Here is a 17125-nt window from a genome sequence, read left to right on the forward strand (position 1 = left end):
ATACCTAAACATGTACACTTATATTTTGCCCTTCTTTTCCAGTGCCTGCGTCTTTCGTCTCTACAATTAATATATGTTAAAAATGTATTCGTAGCCATTTAAACTAAAGTTGCAGCAGCTTTTAATCCCCTCACATGTTTGCTAGTCAACCAGTAGTCAGAGATTCAACCTGATTGCAGAAGATCTGGGGTCCATGCTTTGTGCGTGTATTACTCAGTTAGCTAGATCTGGATATTGACAATTTGACACGATCCAGGATCGTTTCATTTTTCAAAACTCATCCGAAAGTTGTTGTGATAGCAACAGTTCTGTTAGTTCTTATTTCATATAAACAGGATCAGATCAGATCATTTCAAGCAAAGGTGATACTGAAAGTATGTACTGGGTGCTGATATTTGCCTGATATTTTCTTACAGAAGTAACCTATAGGTAGAGTCAGACAAAAACCTTTTTGCTATTTCTGCAGAGAATTTTGTAAAAAGTCTGCAGATTTATGCGGTGATATTGATTTTGGGAGTATCATAACTAAAAAATTAATATATGAAATAAAAAATAATACACTTTAAGCTTTTATTTAATGTTTACAATGCTAATTGAATTAGATCCATTTATTTGATAAACAACGCATATAATATGTCTACTAAAAGACAGAACATATCTTACAAACTGTATTGTAAATAAATCATATGACCATTTTCATATTATACATTTTATTATTATAATATCGTAATAATATTAGTGAAATCAATTTAAAAACTGAATAAATATACCATTACACAAGTAAATACATAGACTCAATGATGGGCTAAAAATCTGTAGAAATATTCTGCACACGCAGATTTCCTGTAAGCCAACCCATAGGTTATATACACTTGGGTAAATAGTAAAATATATTGAAAAAAAGATAAATGAATAAAAGATAATAAATAAAAAGATAATAATAATTATATATATATATATATATATATATATATATATATATATATATATATATATATATATATATAAAATTTATATTTTATATTAAATAATTCATAATATTTATGTTTATATACATACAAGTTTACAAAAATATAGAAAAAAGATTTACGCAATCTGCACTCCGAAATAAGTACAAAAAAGGGTGGTTCTCTCCAATGGCATTTACTAATATGGATTGCCATTGGAGTGCCATTTTAAGGTACCAGCTTTAGTACAATTCCTGTATGAAAATAGACATGCAAAAAATTAAACCGTTTTTTTTTTATAAAGGAATAATAATTTATTCAGTTGTACATGTTTTGATGGCTAATATGACTGTGATTTAATGCTTTGTAAAAGTTGCAGATTATTTTTTTATTGCAAAATTTATTTAGATTTCTTACGCTGATTACAAAACTTGAAAAGGCCTAGGCTACTATAATAAAGAAAATCCACTCTAAATGTAAAACTAAATTAAAGCTGCAAGCAGCGATGATAGGGACCTCGCACCCGGGCTCACCGCCGCCCGGTGACCTTACGATGACAGAGAACAGCGAACAATAATAATTTAAGCCAATATATAAAAAAAATCTAAGAAAATCACAGATTTATGCCAAACTTCCTCCTGTCAGCAGGTGGCGCTATAACTGTGACTTAAGATTGGCATGTAGATGTCTTCCGGAGAGGAATCTTATCAACCATGTGAAGTTTCAGGCACATGGGACATTGTGTGGCTGAGTTATAAGCCAAACTACCTTCTGCCAGCAGGTGGCGTTATGACTGACTCAATATTGTTATGTGGATGTGTTCAGGAGCGGACTTTTATTAACCATGTGAAGTTTCAGGCAGATCAGAGATTGTGTGGAGATTGTGTTTTAAGACAAACTACATTCTGCCAGCACGCTATGAAAGACTCAATATTATTATGTAGATGTGTTTAGAAGAGGACTTTCATCAACCATGTGACATTTTAGGCAGATCTGACATTGTGTGGCCGAGTTACAAGCCAAAATTCCTTCTGCCAGCAGGTGGCGCTATGACTCTGACTCAATATTACTATGTAGATGTGCTCAAGAGAGGACTTTCATCAACCATGTGAAGTTTCAGGCAGATCGGACATTGTGTGGCAGAGTTACAAGCCAAACTACCTTCTGCCAGCAGGTGGCACTATGAATGACTCAATATTGTTATGTGGATGTGTTCAGGAGAGGAATTTTATCAATCATGTGAAGTTTCAGGCAGATCAAACATTGTGTGGTTGAGTTATAAGAAATTCCTGTTCCATGGCGAAGCGTTGAGGTTTGTCATGCCACCACAGACACGCCCTTCTGCAAAAACTCTAGATCTTCACAATATATCATCGCTAGAGCTTTCAGATGACACCACTCTATTTTGGTGCTGATACGGGAGAGTTTGTGGGAGGAGTTTGTTACAGTGTCAAACATGTCATTTCCTGTGGCCAGCAGGTGGCGCTATAACTGTAACTGGATATCGGCACGTAAACCTGATCAGGTCAGGACTGTTATTAAATGAGTGAATTTTGAGGCAGATTGAATAATGCATCCCTGAGTTATAAAGACTTCCTGTTTTGTGGCGAATCATCAAAGTTTGCGAGGCCGCCACGGACACGCCCATCGATGAAAACTCTAAAGCTTCGCAATTTAACATCACCAAGGCTTTAAGATGACAAAACCCAATTTTGGTGTTTATCTGATAAAATCCCTAGGAGGAGTTTGTTAAAATACAACGCCTGAAAATGGCAAAAGCGCAACTTTTTCGCCACAGGAAGTTAAAAATATCCGACTTCCTGTTGGGTTTGAGATATGGCTCCAGGAGACTTTTTCGTATGTTTTGCCATGTTTGAGGTGTGTGCCAATTTTTGTGCATGTGTGTGATTCGTAGATCGGGGGCTCGTCCGTTTAATTTTTCTAGGTGGCGCTGTCGAGTCATTTTGCCACGCCCACTTCAATATTGTTATGTGGATGTGTTCAAGAGATGACGTTTATCAACCATGTGAAGTTTCAGGCAGATCGGACATTGTGTGGTTGTGTTATAAGGACTTCCTGTTCCATGGCGAAGCGTTGAGGTTTGTCATACCGCCACGGACACGCCCCTCTGCGAAAACTCTAGATCTTCACAATATATCATCACTAGAGCTTTCAGATAACACCACTCAATTTTGGTGTTGATACGATAAAATTTGTGGGAGGAGTTTATAAGTCCGTAAATCATGTCATTTCCTGTGGCCAGCAGGTGGCGCTGTAACTGTATCTGGATATTGGCATGTAAACGTGTTCAGGTCAGGACGCTTATCAAGCGTGTGAATTTTGAGGCAGATCTGATAATGCATGCCTGAGTTATAACGACTTCCTCTTTTGTGGCGAATCGTCAAAGTTTGCGAGGCCGCCACGGACACGCCCATCGATGAAAACTCTAAAGCTTCGCAATTTAACATCGCCAAGGCCTTTAGATGACAAAACCCAATTTTGGTGTCGATCGGATAAAATCCCTAGGAGGAGTTCGTTAAAATACAACGCCTGGAAATGGCAAAATCGCCACTTTTTCGCCGCAGGAAGTTAAAAATATCCGACTTCCTGTTGGGTTTGAGATATGGCTCCAAGAGACTTTTTCGTATGTTTTGGCATGTTTGAGGTGTGTGCCAAATTTCGTGCATGTGCGTGATTCGTGGATCGGGGGCTCGTCCGTTTAATTTTTCTAGGTGGCGCTGTCGAGTCATTTTGCCACGCCCACTTCTGAAGCCCATAATAAACGTAAATTTTCGCCACTTCTGAGGCGTGTGCAAAGTTGCGTGAGTTTTCGGGCATGTTTAGCCCCTCAAAACCGCGATTCATTCCGGAGGAGAATAATAATAATAATAATAATAATTAAAGCTGCAAGCAGCGATGATAGGGACCTCGCACCCGGGCTCACCACCGCCCGTTGGCCTCAGGATGACAGAGAACAGCGAACAATATTATTTAAGCCGAATTTTATAAAGAACCTAAGAAAATCACACATTTATGCCAAACTTTCTCTTGTCAGCAGGTGGCGCTATGACTGTGACTCAAGATTTGGATGTAGATGCCTTCAGTAGAGGAATCTTATCAACCATGTGAATTTTCAGCCAGATCGGACATTGTTTGGCTGAGTTATATGTAATTTCCTGTTGCCAGCAGGTGGCGCTATGACTGTGACTCGATATTGGCATGTAGATGTCTTCAGGAGAGTATTTTAATCAACCATGTAAATTTTCAGGCTGGTCAGACTTTGTGTGGCTGAGTTATAAGCCAAACTATCTTCTGCCAGCAGGTGGCGCTATGACTGTGACTCAATATTGCAATGTAGATGTCTTCAGGAGAGGAATTTAATCAACCATGTGAAGTTTCAGGCAGATCAGAGATCGTGTGGCTGAGTTATAAGCCAAAATACCTTCTGCCAGCAGGTGGCGCTATGACAGACCCAATATAATTATGTAGATGTGCTTAGGAGAGGACTTCCATCAACCATGTGAAGTTTCAGGCAGATCGAACATTGTGTGGCCGAGTTACAAGCCAAACTACCTTCTGCCAGCAGGTGGCGCTATGACAGACTCAATATTGTTATGTGGATGTGTTCAGGAGAGGACTATGATCAACTTTGTGAAGTTTCAGGCAGATCGGACATTGTGTGGTTGAGTTATAAGCATTTCCTGTTCCATGGCGAAGCGTTGAGGTTTGTTATGCAGCCACGGACACGCCCTTCTGCAAAATCTCTAGATCTTTACAATATATAATCGCTAGAGCTTTCAAATAACATCACTCAAATTTGGTGCTGATATAATAAAGTTTGCGAAAGGAGTGTATTACAATGTAAAACATGTCATTTCCTGTGGCCAGCAGGTGGCGCTATAACTCTATCTGAATATCAGCATATAAACGTATTCAGGTCAGGACTGTTATTAAATGTGTGAATTTTGAGGCAGATCGCATAATGCATGCCTGACTTATAACAACTTCCTGTTTTGTGGCGAATCGTCAAAGTTTGCAAGGCCGCCACAGACACGCCCATCGATGAAAACTCTAAAGCTTCGCAATTTAACATCGCCAAGGCCTTTAGATGACAAAACCAAATTTTGGTGTTGATCAGAAAAAATCCCTAGGAGGAGTTCGTTAAAATACAACGCCTGGAAATGGCAAAAATGCCACTTTTTCGCCGCAGGAAGTTAAAAATAACCGACTTCCTGTTGAGTTTGAGATATGGCTCCAAGAGACTTTTTCGTATGTTTTGGCATGTTTGAGGTGTGTGCCAATTTTCGTGCATGTGCATGATTCATATATCGGGGGCTCGTCCGATTAATTTTTGTAGGTGGCGCTGTCGAGTCATTTTGCCACGCCCACTTCAATATTGTTATGAAGATGTGTTCAAGAGAGGACTTTTATCAACCTTGTGAAGTTTCAGGCAGATCGCACATTGTGTGGTTGAGTTATAAGGACTTCCTGTTACATGGCGAAGCGTTGAGGTTTGTCATGCCGCCATGGACACGCCCCTCTGCAAAAACTCTAGATCTTCACAATATATCATCGCTAGAGCTTTCAGATAACACCACTCAAATTTGGTGCTGATACGATAAAATTTGTGGGAGGAGTTTGTCACACTGTAAAACATGTCATTTCCTGTGGCCAGCAGGTGGCGCTAAAACTGTATCTGGATATCAGCATGTAAACGTGTTGAGGTCAGGACTCTTATCAAGCGTGTGAATTTTGAGGCACATCGGATAATGCATGCCTGAGTTATAACGACTTCCTGTTTTGTGGCGAATCGTCAAAGTTTGCGAGGCCGCCACGGACACGCCCATCGACGAAAACTCTAAAGCTTCGCAATTTAACATCGCCAAGACCTTTAGATGACAAAACCAAATTTTGGTATCGATCAGAAAAAATCCCTAGGAGGAGTTCGTTAAAATACAACGCCTGGAAATGGCAAAAATGCCACTTTTTCGCCGCAGGAAGTCAAAAATATCCAACTTCCTGTTGGGTTTAAGATATGGCTCCAAGAGACTTTTTCGTATGTTTTGGCATGTTTGAGGTGTGTGCCAATTTTCGTGCATGTGCGTGATTCGTGGATCGGGGGCTCGTCCGTTTAAATTTTCTAGGTGGCGCTGTCGAGTCATTTTGCCACACCCCTTTCCGAGACCCATAATAAACGTAAATTTTCGCCACTTCTGAGGCGTGTGCAAAGTTCCGTGAGTTTTCGGGCATGTTTAGCCCCTCAAAACCGCGATTCATTCCGCGGAAGAAGAAGAAGAAGAAGAAGAAGAATTAAAGCTGCAAGCAGCGATGATAGGGACCTCGCACCCAGGCTCACCGCCGCCCGGTAGCCTCAGGATAACAGAGAACAGCGAACAATATTAATTTCAGCCGATATATATAAAGAACCTGAGAAAAATCACAGATTTATGCAAAACTTCCTCCTGTCAACAGGTGGCGCTATAACTGTGACTCAAGATCGGCATGTAGATGTCTTTAGGAGAGGCATCTCATCTAACCTGTGAATTTTCAGGCAGATCGGACATTGTTTGGCTGAGTTATAAGCCAAACTACCTTCTGCTATCAGGTGGCGCTATGACTGTGACTCAATATTGTTATGTGAATGTGTTCAGGGGAGGACTTTTATCAACCATGTGAAGTTTCAGGCTGATCGGACTTTGTGTGGTTGAGTTATGAGGACTTCCTGTTCCATGGCGAAGCGTTGAGGTTTGTCATGCTGCCACAGACACGCCCTTCTGTGAAAATTTCAGACCCTAACAAAATGTAATTGCTAGAACTTTCAGATAACAACCAACCAAACTTGGAGCTGATACGAAAAATTTTGTGGGAGGAGTTTATTACTCTGTAAATCATGACATTTCTTGTGGCCAGCAGGTGGCGCTGTAACTGTATCTGGATATTGGCATGTAAATGTGTTCAGGTCAGGACTCTTATTAAACATGTGAATTTTGAGGCAGATCAGATAATGCATGCCTGAGTTATAATGACTTCCGATTTTGTGGCGAATCGTCAAAGTTTGCGAGGCCGCCACGGACACGCCCATTGACAAAAACTCTAAAGCTTCACAATTTAACATCGCCAAGGCCTTTAGATGACAAAACCTAATTTTGGTGTCGATCAGATAAAATCCCTAGGAGGAGTTCGTTAAAATACAACGCCTGGAAATGGCAAAAATGCCACTTATTTGCCGCAGGAAGTTAAAAATATCCGACTTCTTGTTGGGTTTGAGATATGGCTCCAAGAGACTTTTTCGTATGTTTTGGCGTGGTTGAGGTGTGTGCCAATTTTCGTGCATGTGCGTGATTCGTAGATCAGGGGCTCGTCCGTTTAATTTTTATAGGTGGCGCTGTCGAGTCATTTTGCCACGTCCACTTCACTATTGTTATGGGGATGTGTTCGGGAAAGGACTTTTATCAAGCATGTGAAGTTTTAGGCTGATCGGACTTGGTGTGGTTGAGTTATAAGGACTTCCTGTTCCATGGCGAAGCGTTGAGGTTTGTCATGCCGCCACAGACACGCCCCTCTGCGAAAACTCTAGATCTTCACAATATATCATCGCTAGAGCTTTCAGATAACACCACTCAAATTTGGTGCTGGTACAATAAAGTTTGTGGGAGGAGTTTGTCACACTGTAAAACATGTCATTTCCTGTGGCCAGCAGGTGGCGCTATAACTGTATCTGGATAGTGGCATGTAAACGTGTTCAGGTCAGAACGCTTATCAAGCGTGTGAATTTTGAGGCAGATCGGATAATGTATCACTGAGTTATAATGACTTCCTGTTTTGTGGCGAATCGTCAAAGTTTGCGAAGCCGCCACGGACACACCCATCGACGAAAACTCTAAAGCTTCGCAATTTAACATCGCCAAGGCCTTTAGATGACAAAACCTAATTTTGGTGTTGATCGGATAAAATCCCTAGGAGGAGTTCGTTAAAATACAACGCCTGGAAATGGCAAAAATGCCACTTTTTCGCTGCAGGAAGTTAAAAATATCTGACTTCCTGTTGGATTTGAGATATGGCTCCAAGAGACTTTTTCGTATGTTTTGGCATGTTTGAGGTGTGTGCCAATTTTCGTGCATGTGCGTGATTCGTGGATCGGGGGCTCGTCTGTTTAATTTTTCTAGGTGGCGCTGTCGAGTCATTTTGCCACGCCCACTTCCGAGACCCATAATAAACGTAAATTTTCGCCACTTCTGAGGCGTGTGCAAAGTTCCGTGAGTTTTCGGGCATGTTTAGCCCCTCAAAATTGCGATTCATTCCGGAAAAGAATAATAATAATAATAATAATAATAATAAACGGAGCAATTCCAATAGGGCCTTGCACCGTTCGGTGCTCGGTCCCTAATTAAAGCTGCAAGCAGCGATGATAGGGACCTCGCACCCGGGCTCACCGCCGCCCGGTGGCCTCAGGATGACAGAGAACAGCGAACAATAACAATTTAAGCCGATATATATAAAAACCTGAGAAATCCACAGATTTATGCCAAACTTCCTCCTGTCAGCAGGTGGCGCTATGACTGTGACTCAGTATTGCTATGTAGATGTCTTCAGGAGAGGAATCTTATCAACCATGTGAAGTTTCAGGCACATGGGACATTGTGTGGCTGAGTTATAAGCCAAACTACCTTCTGCCAGCAGGTGGCGTTATGACTGACTCAATATTGTTATGTGGATGTGTTTAGGAGCGGACTTTATCAACCATGTGAAGTTTCAGGCAGATCAGAGATTGTGTGGAGATTGTTTTATAAGACAAACTACATTCTGCCAGCAGGTGGCGCTATGAAAGACTCAATATTATTATGAAGATGTGCTCAGGAGAGGACTTTCATCAACCATGTGACATTTTAGGCAGATCTGACATTGTGTGGTCGAGTTACAAGCCAAACTTCCTTCTGCCAGCAGGTGGCGCTATGACTCTGACTCAATATTATTATGTAGATGTGCTCAGGAGAGGACTTTCATCAACCATGTGAAGTTTCAGGCAGATCGGACATTGTGTGGCCGAGTTACAAGCCAAACTACCTTCTGCCAGCAGGTGGCGCTATGACTGACTCAATATTGTTATGTGGATGTGTTCAGGAGAGGACTTTTATCAATCATGTGAAGTTTCAGGCAGATCAGACATTGTGTGGTTGAGTTATGAGGACTTCCTGTTCCATGGCGAAGCGTTGAGGTTTGTCATGCCACCACAGACACACCCCTTTACAAAAACTCTAGATCTTCACAATATATCATCTGTAGAGCTTTCAGATGACACCACTCTATTTTGGTGCTGATACGGGAAAGTTTGTGGAAGGAGTTTGTTACAGTGTCAAACATGTCATTTCCTGTGGCCAGCAGGTGGCGCTATAACTGTAACTGGATATCGGCACGTAAACCTGATCAGGTCAGGACTGTTATTAAATGTGTGAATTTTGAGGCAGATTGAATATTGCATGCCTGAGTTATAATGACTTCCTGTTTTGTGGCAAATCATCAAAGTTTGCGAGGCCGCCACGGACACGCCCATCGATGAAAACTCTAAAGCTTCGCAATTTAACATCACCAAGGCCTTTAGATGACAAAACCCAATTTTGGTGTCGATCAGATAAAATCCCTAGGAGGAGTTCGTTAAAATACAATGCCTGGAAATGGCAAAAGCGCCACTTTTTCGCCACAGGAAGTTAAAAATACCCGACTTCCTGTTGGGTTTGAGATATGGCTCCAAGAGACTTTTTCGTATGTTTTGTCATGTTTGAGGTTTGTGCCAATTTTCGTGCATGTGCGTGATTCGTAGATCGGGGGCTCGTCCGTTTAATTTTTCTAGGGGGCGCTGTCGAGTCATTTTGCCACGCCCACTTCAATATTGTTATGTGGATGTGTTCAAGAGATGACGTTTATCAACCATGTGAAGTTTCAGTCAGATCGGATATTGTGTGGTTGAGTTATAAGGACTTCCTGTTCCATGGCGAAGCGTTGAGGTTTGTCATGCCGCCACGGACACGCCCCTCGGCAAAAACTCTAGATCTCCACAATATATTATCACTAGAGCTTTCAGATGACACCACCCAATTTTGGTGCTGATACGATAAAATTTGTGGGAGGTGTTTGTTACTCCGTAAATCATGTCATTTCCTGTGGCCAGCAGGTGGCGCTGTAACTGTATCTGGTTATTGGCATGTAAACGTGTTCAGGTCAGGACTGTTATTAAACGTGTGAATTTTGAGGCAGATCTGATAATGCATGCCTGAGTTATAACGACTTCCTGTTTTGTGGCGAATCGTCAAAGTTTGCGAGGCCGCCACGGACACGCCCATCGATGAAAACTCTAAAGCTTCGCAATTTAACATCGCCAAGGCCTTTAGATGACAAAACCCAATTTTGGTGTTGATCGGATAAAATCCCTAGGAGGAGTTCGTTAAAATACAACCTCTGGAAATGGCAAAAACGCCACTTTTTCGCCGCAGGAAGTTAAAAATATCCGACTTCCTGTTGGGTTTGAGATATGGCTGCAAGAGACTTTTTCGTATGTTTTGGCATGTTTGAGGTGTGTGCCAATTTTCGTGCATGTGCGTGATTCGTATATCGGGGGCTCGTCCGTTTAATTTTTCTAGGTGGCGCTGTCGAGTCATTTTGCCACGCCCACTTCCGAAGCCCATAACAAACGTAAATTTTCGCCACTTCTGAGGCGTGTGCAAAGTTGCGTGAGTTTTCGGGCATGTTTAGCCCCTCAAAACCGCGATTCATTCCGCGGAAGAAGAAGAAGAAGAAGAAGAAGAAGAAGAAGAAGAATAATAATAAACAGAGCAATTCCAATAGGGCCTACGCACCGTTTCGGTGCTCGGTCCCTAATAATAATAATAATAAACGGAGCAATTCCAATAGGGCCTACGCACCGTTTCGGTGCTCGGTCCCTAATAAATTGCTAAATACTCTTGACAGATGAAAGTGTGAAGCCTGCAGCCCACAACAAATATGAAGTTAATGCGCATCATATTTGTTTACTACAAATTTTATATTTGAATATTTGAATATTAATCGGATGTTGTCATTTCACTGCTGTGCCGTCAGCCAATCGTTGCATTGCTGATCATGATTTCGAGGATCAATGTATAAATCCTTCACAACACAGGCAGAGATTTCAGATCAGTTCATCTGGACATTTTAATCTGATTCGCAAACTTGTTTGAAAAACCAAATTAGTCAGAGATTATTTGTCAAGATTAAAAGATCCAGGATCTGTCAAATCATCTCAGATCATTTAAGCAAGGTACAAAGAACCCTGGAGCCCATCACAACAAACAAAAGGCCATCTGAATGACATTTAAAACAACCAATCACTGTTAGTTCTGTTCAGCTCCATGTTTGGAGGCATGGAATTTAGGCATGTAATGATTTACTGAACTCATGATTTGATCCACCATGCTGATTTTTTTATTCTATTTCCTCACAATTGTTTTGTTTTTTAGAAAATGAATGGCATGCAAATTCACTTTATACCCACACTGCTGCTTATAAAGAGCAGTGACATAGGACCAATCCCAATTCTCTTAGGCTTGTAGGTGTAGGGAAGTTCTAGACAGCCCTTGAAATGGAAATTTTCCAGGATCACACTAGAAACTAAGAGTTATGAAAATTTCCCAGAAAGCACAAGCTACAACAGCCACATGGCTATACACGAGGGTAAGGAGATTTTGCCATTATTAAGATGTAATGTATTTTTTGTTTAATGCCATGTCAGCAACCAAGGCTATTTTCTTGGAAAGCAGATTTCAATAATAAATATAAAATTAAAAAACAACAAACAAATGAATACATACAGTAAATTAAATACGGTATTTAGCTCTAATACATGCTACAAATTCTCTAATTTTTTCTGGTGTTACTTTGCTAAAAATTACCTTAAGAGAATTCATTTTAGAAAAAAAATCTTCTGAAATCCTTAAAAGCAGGACAGTCCAGTAAAACGTGTTTTACCATGAGAGGAATTGTGCAGAAGCGAACATTGAGTAGTCCTCACCTTTGAGCAAAAAAACATGGGTTATTCTTGTATGTCCAATACAACATCTGGTAAAAATCATTTGATCAAATCTAGTCTTAAAATTTAGTTTGAGATTTCATGTTGTATTTCATACAGTTTATTATTTTTCAATATCATCCCACTCCTCCTGCCACTTGTTTAAAATGTAAACATTAATAAAAGGTCTTATCTCTGAAGGAGGAATTTAGAATTTGCTTGCCATTACTAAGAATTTTTACAACAAACAAGCATCTATTTTAATACAGCGTTCGTGTTTCACGATTCATGGTTTCACGTTTGCGGTTCACAATTTTTTTTTTTTTTAAACGCAACATTTCGCTATCTATAATCCATAATAGGGCTGCTCGATTTTGGGACAAATCAAATCACGATTATTCAAAACGATTACTGTTAAAGTCGAAATTATTAGCGCTCCTGAGAATTTTGTAAAAAATAAATATTTCCCAAATGATGTTTAACAGAGCAAGGAATTTTAACAATATTTACTCTTATATTTTTTTCTTCTGGAGAAAGGCTTTTTTATTTTTATTTTGGCTAGAATAAAAGCAAGTTTAAATATTTTGAAACCCATTTTAAAGTCTATAATATTAGCCTCCTTAAGCAAAATATTTTTTGATTGTCTGTAGAAGAAACTACTGTTATACAATGACCTGTCTAATAACACTAATTAAGCCTTTAAATCGCACTTTGAATCTTAATGCATGTATTTTGAAAAAATTATCAAGTCAAACAAACTGTGCTTTAAGCATCTTCACTTTAGGAAACACTTTAGCTACAAAAATCCTTCAGTCAAGAGCAGAGGCATGTTCTCCATTTGTTGTTTGATTAATAATCATATAAACAGGCGGCAAAAGGATTATAGCGCTGTCTCTTTAATAGTTTCTCTTTCGCTTCTTTTAAATCTCAACTCGTTAGTTTATAACACAAATGATGCTTGATATGAATAATCACTAAACACCGCGTTTTGACACCTATTTGACCATTAAAGTGCTCACGTTAAGATGACTTTAGATGTGTGCGCTGACTGCGCTCTGCTCGTCTTAGTGTGCGAGTGAGACCGAATGCTGACTTCATCCTTCAATACTGTGTGCGCGGCGCACAGAATCATGCGGTCTTTCGCGCTTTTAAGAGCAACACGTGTACAACTTGAAAGGGGGCGGTAAATGATGCAATAATCGTTTATCTCGATTAATGATTTTTCATAATCGTTAGAAGGCAAAATCGAAATCGGATTTTCGATTAATTGCACAGCCCTAATCCATAATAAAAACTACTGTATAGTAGCACCACAACATATTCTCAAATCTGTCGCTTGATGACAACTGGAATAACTACATCAGGTGTCACCAACAATCTCAAATGACCTAAGAGCTAGAAACGGCCCTTTTTTATAGGTATAAAACTGAAGCCATTTCACTTCACACTAATCATTGGCTGGTATAAGATTCTAACGGTATGATAACCTTGGATAAAAATATAACAGTTTGACGGAATTGTGATTACTGCTCTAAAATATGTTCTTTTTAAATGTCTGGGTAAAAAACTAAAACTTTTCCCCTTTGAACAATATATATTTAATTTTGAGAAACGTTTAAAATATTTTCGCAATAATTTAAATGTATCATTGACTTTTGCTGTCTTCATTTGTTTCAAAAACACAGATTTCTTTACAATTTAAAATGGCATCTTTGGATATATTTCTACAGGAGATACGGTTGTCCTGAAAACTAAATAGAAAAATAAATAAATAAATAAATAATCTTACATTTATCATAAGAATGGTATAGCAGAAAAGTTTGGTTGTTATAGTCCCATGCCTACTTCACACTTAGTTTGAAAAGCAAAGGGTTAAGGTAGGGGGTTCTAAAATAAATTTGGTTTTGGCCCATAGTTGTTCCTGTATTACTGTTGTAAACAAAGCAAGAGGTGTTGCACTTATGCACTATAAGACAAATAGGGAAAACAAAATAAACAAAACTATCTTCTAAGACTCATTCATAAAAACTCTTATGTCAATTGTTTTGCAATTTTTTTGCAATTTTCATCGCATATGAATTGATTTCAATTTAAAAATGTATTTAACTTGACGTTTATAATAAATGTTGTTTCTAGTAAATAAATAGCTTTCTCTCCTTAAATGTCAAGAAATGTTGGTAATGTGTGCATCATTTTGCTTTATTTGCCATTATTGACATCTTACTAAACTACACAATTTTTGTTGATGTCTGAGAAAAGGAAGTGTGCTTCAGTGCACAATCCACACAGCAACTATACAGGCATAAATACTGAGTTATTGTCTAACACTTTATTAAGTACACACATTTACATGAGCTTATTGCTTTGCTGTAAAAAAAAAAAAAATGTCTGCAATTATGTAAAATAAATAAATAAATAAATAAATAAATAAATAAATGCAACATACATGAACACATACAGACCCTTACAGTTTCTGATATGTTACCAATTACAGATAAACTACACACAGCATACATTTAGTCCTTATTTGAATTCAAAAACACACAACATACAGTCCACAGTCAGAGCAAACCTCTCATCTATATCTTTAATCTTCAGCAGTTAGAGAGTAATACCATCATTCCTAGTTCATATTAGTCCAAAAGGCGACAATAATAGTTAAACATGGCAGTTTGTTTATGTTTTAGACTGCTAAAAAAATTTATTTGCACCTGTGTTTTTTCTGGCTTCTCTTTTCTTTTTTTACGCGTCACTCTCGCATTTGTCCGCTCCTGAAAGGATCGGGTGGACTTCAATAATCACATGCACGTTATTATCATCAGCTCAAGAAGTTTGTTATTTTAAATATAGACATGCAGCAAACGAGAAATCAAAATCGATCGCGCTTTAGACGGCCTTGCAAAAAACTACGGGGCACAGGGTAGCATCTGCTCTTCTTTTTGGCTGTTCATCAAGACGACGACAAGGTTTGTTTGAACTCCGGTTAACCATAGCTCATTATTATATGTATATATTTTAACGGTGTAATGTCTCGGCTGTGTTTTTAAAACATGGCGTTTCCTTTGTTTTCTTTCTGGCTTGTTACATAAGCGAGTGACACATCTCTGTAAACCAATAGCGTTCAGTTGTGCGTCTAGCACCACCTTTTGGTACAAGTTCCAATAAGCCTTGGAAGCAGTTCCAATAAGCTTAGTGTGTAAGTTTGTCATTTCCAATGCTTTTTTACTTTTCCCCATAAATTTGCATCAGAGCTGCAGCAATGGTTTGTCCATTTGTCATCCTCTGAGAAAATGGTTGATGGCCACTTAGTTACGAAAAACGCCAGGGAAGCGCAAGCATGTTGATGTACCTTTACCATTGCACACATTTTATTTATCAAGTTTAAGAGTCTCTTTAACACTTATATTTATTTTATTATAAAGAGATGAGATACTTTGTTTAAATATTTTTGTTTTTGACTAATAAAACTATTTGCCTTAGTAATGTTGGTAAATTAAAGTGGTTAAATAAAAAAAATCCTAATATTCCTGAATGTATTGTTTAAAAAAAAATTAATAATTATCAATAACGGATGATATGAAACATGATATCGTGACATTTTTTGCAATATCGCCCAGCCCTATGTACTCATATGCACAACACAAATTACACTGGCTGCTAAAAACACCACTGCTTTTCAGTCAAAATTTAAGGTTAAAGAAGGTCATAATTCATCGAGCCTCACCTCCATGAGCTGCATGAGGTTTTCGAAGTACTCCTCCTCATCGATGGACAGTTTGCCGTTGTGGTAGATGATGCGGTAATGCTCCACCTTGCCGTCGCAGCTGACACAAAGGGTGTAGTCTCCAGGGTAGTTGGTGCTCTCACGCACCAGGAAGAGGCCTGTTTCTGGGGGGTAGAGCAGTCTCTCAGCCTGCTCGCGTGTGATCTTTCCATGGAACCATCTGAGTGACCACAGATAAAAGACAGACATGTTTGCTAAGAGCATCATTTACAAGTGATAGCAATGGATAGTTTGCATTTTTTTAATGTCTGATGAAGAATAATTCATCAAGTACAAGGAATGACTGTAACGACTCAACTTAAGATTGATGAAGATTCAGTTTTGCACTTTGAATTTTGCACAGATAGCGTGTTAAATATATATGAACGGCCTATTGCTGTCAGAATATTGTTGCTGCAATGAAAAACACTAAAATATCATAGAAATTGTTTATTGAAACCTAAATGATGACTTTTTACTCGAGTTATCCTCTTGAATCATTGTAAAAATGTGTCTAAAGTACTCCTTTATTGGATATGGAACATTCTTTCTCCACACGTTCGGATGTTACTCTGCTATATGAAAAGGTTGACTCTCTGTTGGCTACTGCGGTAAAACTAGAAGAAGTTTGAAGATTTAGAAGCCAGATCTCGTCGGAATAAAGCAAAAATTATTGGTGTTCTGGAACACCAACTTTCTACTGCTGTGGCGATCCAAGCGGATTAAGGGGCCGATCACACCGAACACGCTATTTGCTTTAAGAGGTGCCTTTATTGAATGATTTACTAATGGCAGGAAGCGTTTTGCACCCCTCATTTTAACCGCCTGCTGCGCCTCATGTTTTTGCCTTTGCGTCCAGTGCACTCACAGTTGATAAAAGTCAACCCTGAACCTGAGAAAAAAAAGCATGTTACGTTAGTCAAGTCTTTTTCATTCTCCAATCAAATCAGGGTATCTGCACATTTTTTAACAGAAAATTTAAGACCTTTTAAGACCTTTTTAAGTCCTCTAAAATGAAAATTTAAGACTTTACCTAAAAAAAAAAAACAACAGGAAAATGTTCAGTGTGAACACAGAATGATGTGGTGAAGTATGGCGGCAAATCTATGGTGGCAAATCAATGGCAATATAAATCGAGTGCAGCGGTGATGTTTGCGCGCGAGGAGAAGTGAACCGTGAGCAGATTTCTTGGTTGACTTGGTTTACTTGTTATCTCTAACGCTATTGGCTACTGTGCCTTTCCGGAAGTTAGCCGGGATTGGACGCAAGTTAAAAGATCATGCCGTTAAATATATATACAATTTGCAAGTCATAATCATAAGAAACTTTCTGAGAACTTTATGAACTTTATGAGGATTCAATCTCGAGAAACAGTCA

General features: G+C 39.1%; 1 protein-coding gene and 1 long non-coding RNA gene across 2 annotated transcripts in view; both read right to left on the minus strand.

Annotated features, from left to right (window-relative positions):
• Window positions 1–17125, minus strand: part of csk (C-terminal Src kinase) — a 75749-nt gene that overhangs the window by 18270 nt on the left and 40354 nt on the right. The window contains 1 exon segment of the mRNA NM_001077599.2: window positions 15710–15929. Within this exon segment, the coding sequence (NP_001071067.1) occupies window positions 15710–15929 (220 nt within the window).
• On the minus strand, window positions 1431–10722 carry LOC147837691 (uncharacterized). Its single transcript, XR_015526481.1, has 4 exons — window positions 8364–10722; window positions 5709–6286; window positions 3112–3298; window positions 1431–2323 (listed from the first exon to the last, which is right to left on the minus strand). It is a non-coding gene; the product is annotated as an uncharacterized LOC147837691 (long non-coding RNA).

The sequence above is a fragment of the Danio rerio genome, chromosome 25, assembly GCF_052040795.2.
Source record: "Danio rerio strain M-AB ecotype USA chromosome 25, GRCz13ab, whole genome shotgun sequence".
Classification (NCBI taxonomy): Eukaryota; Metazoa; Chordata; class Actinopteri; order Cypriniformes; family Danionidae; genus Danio; species Danio rerio.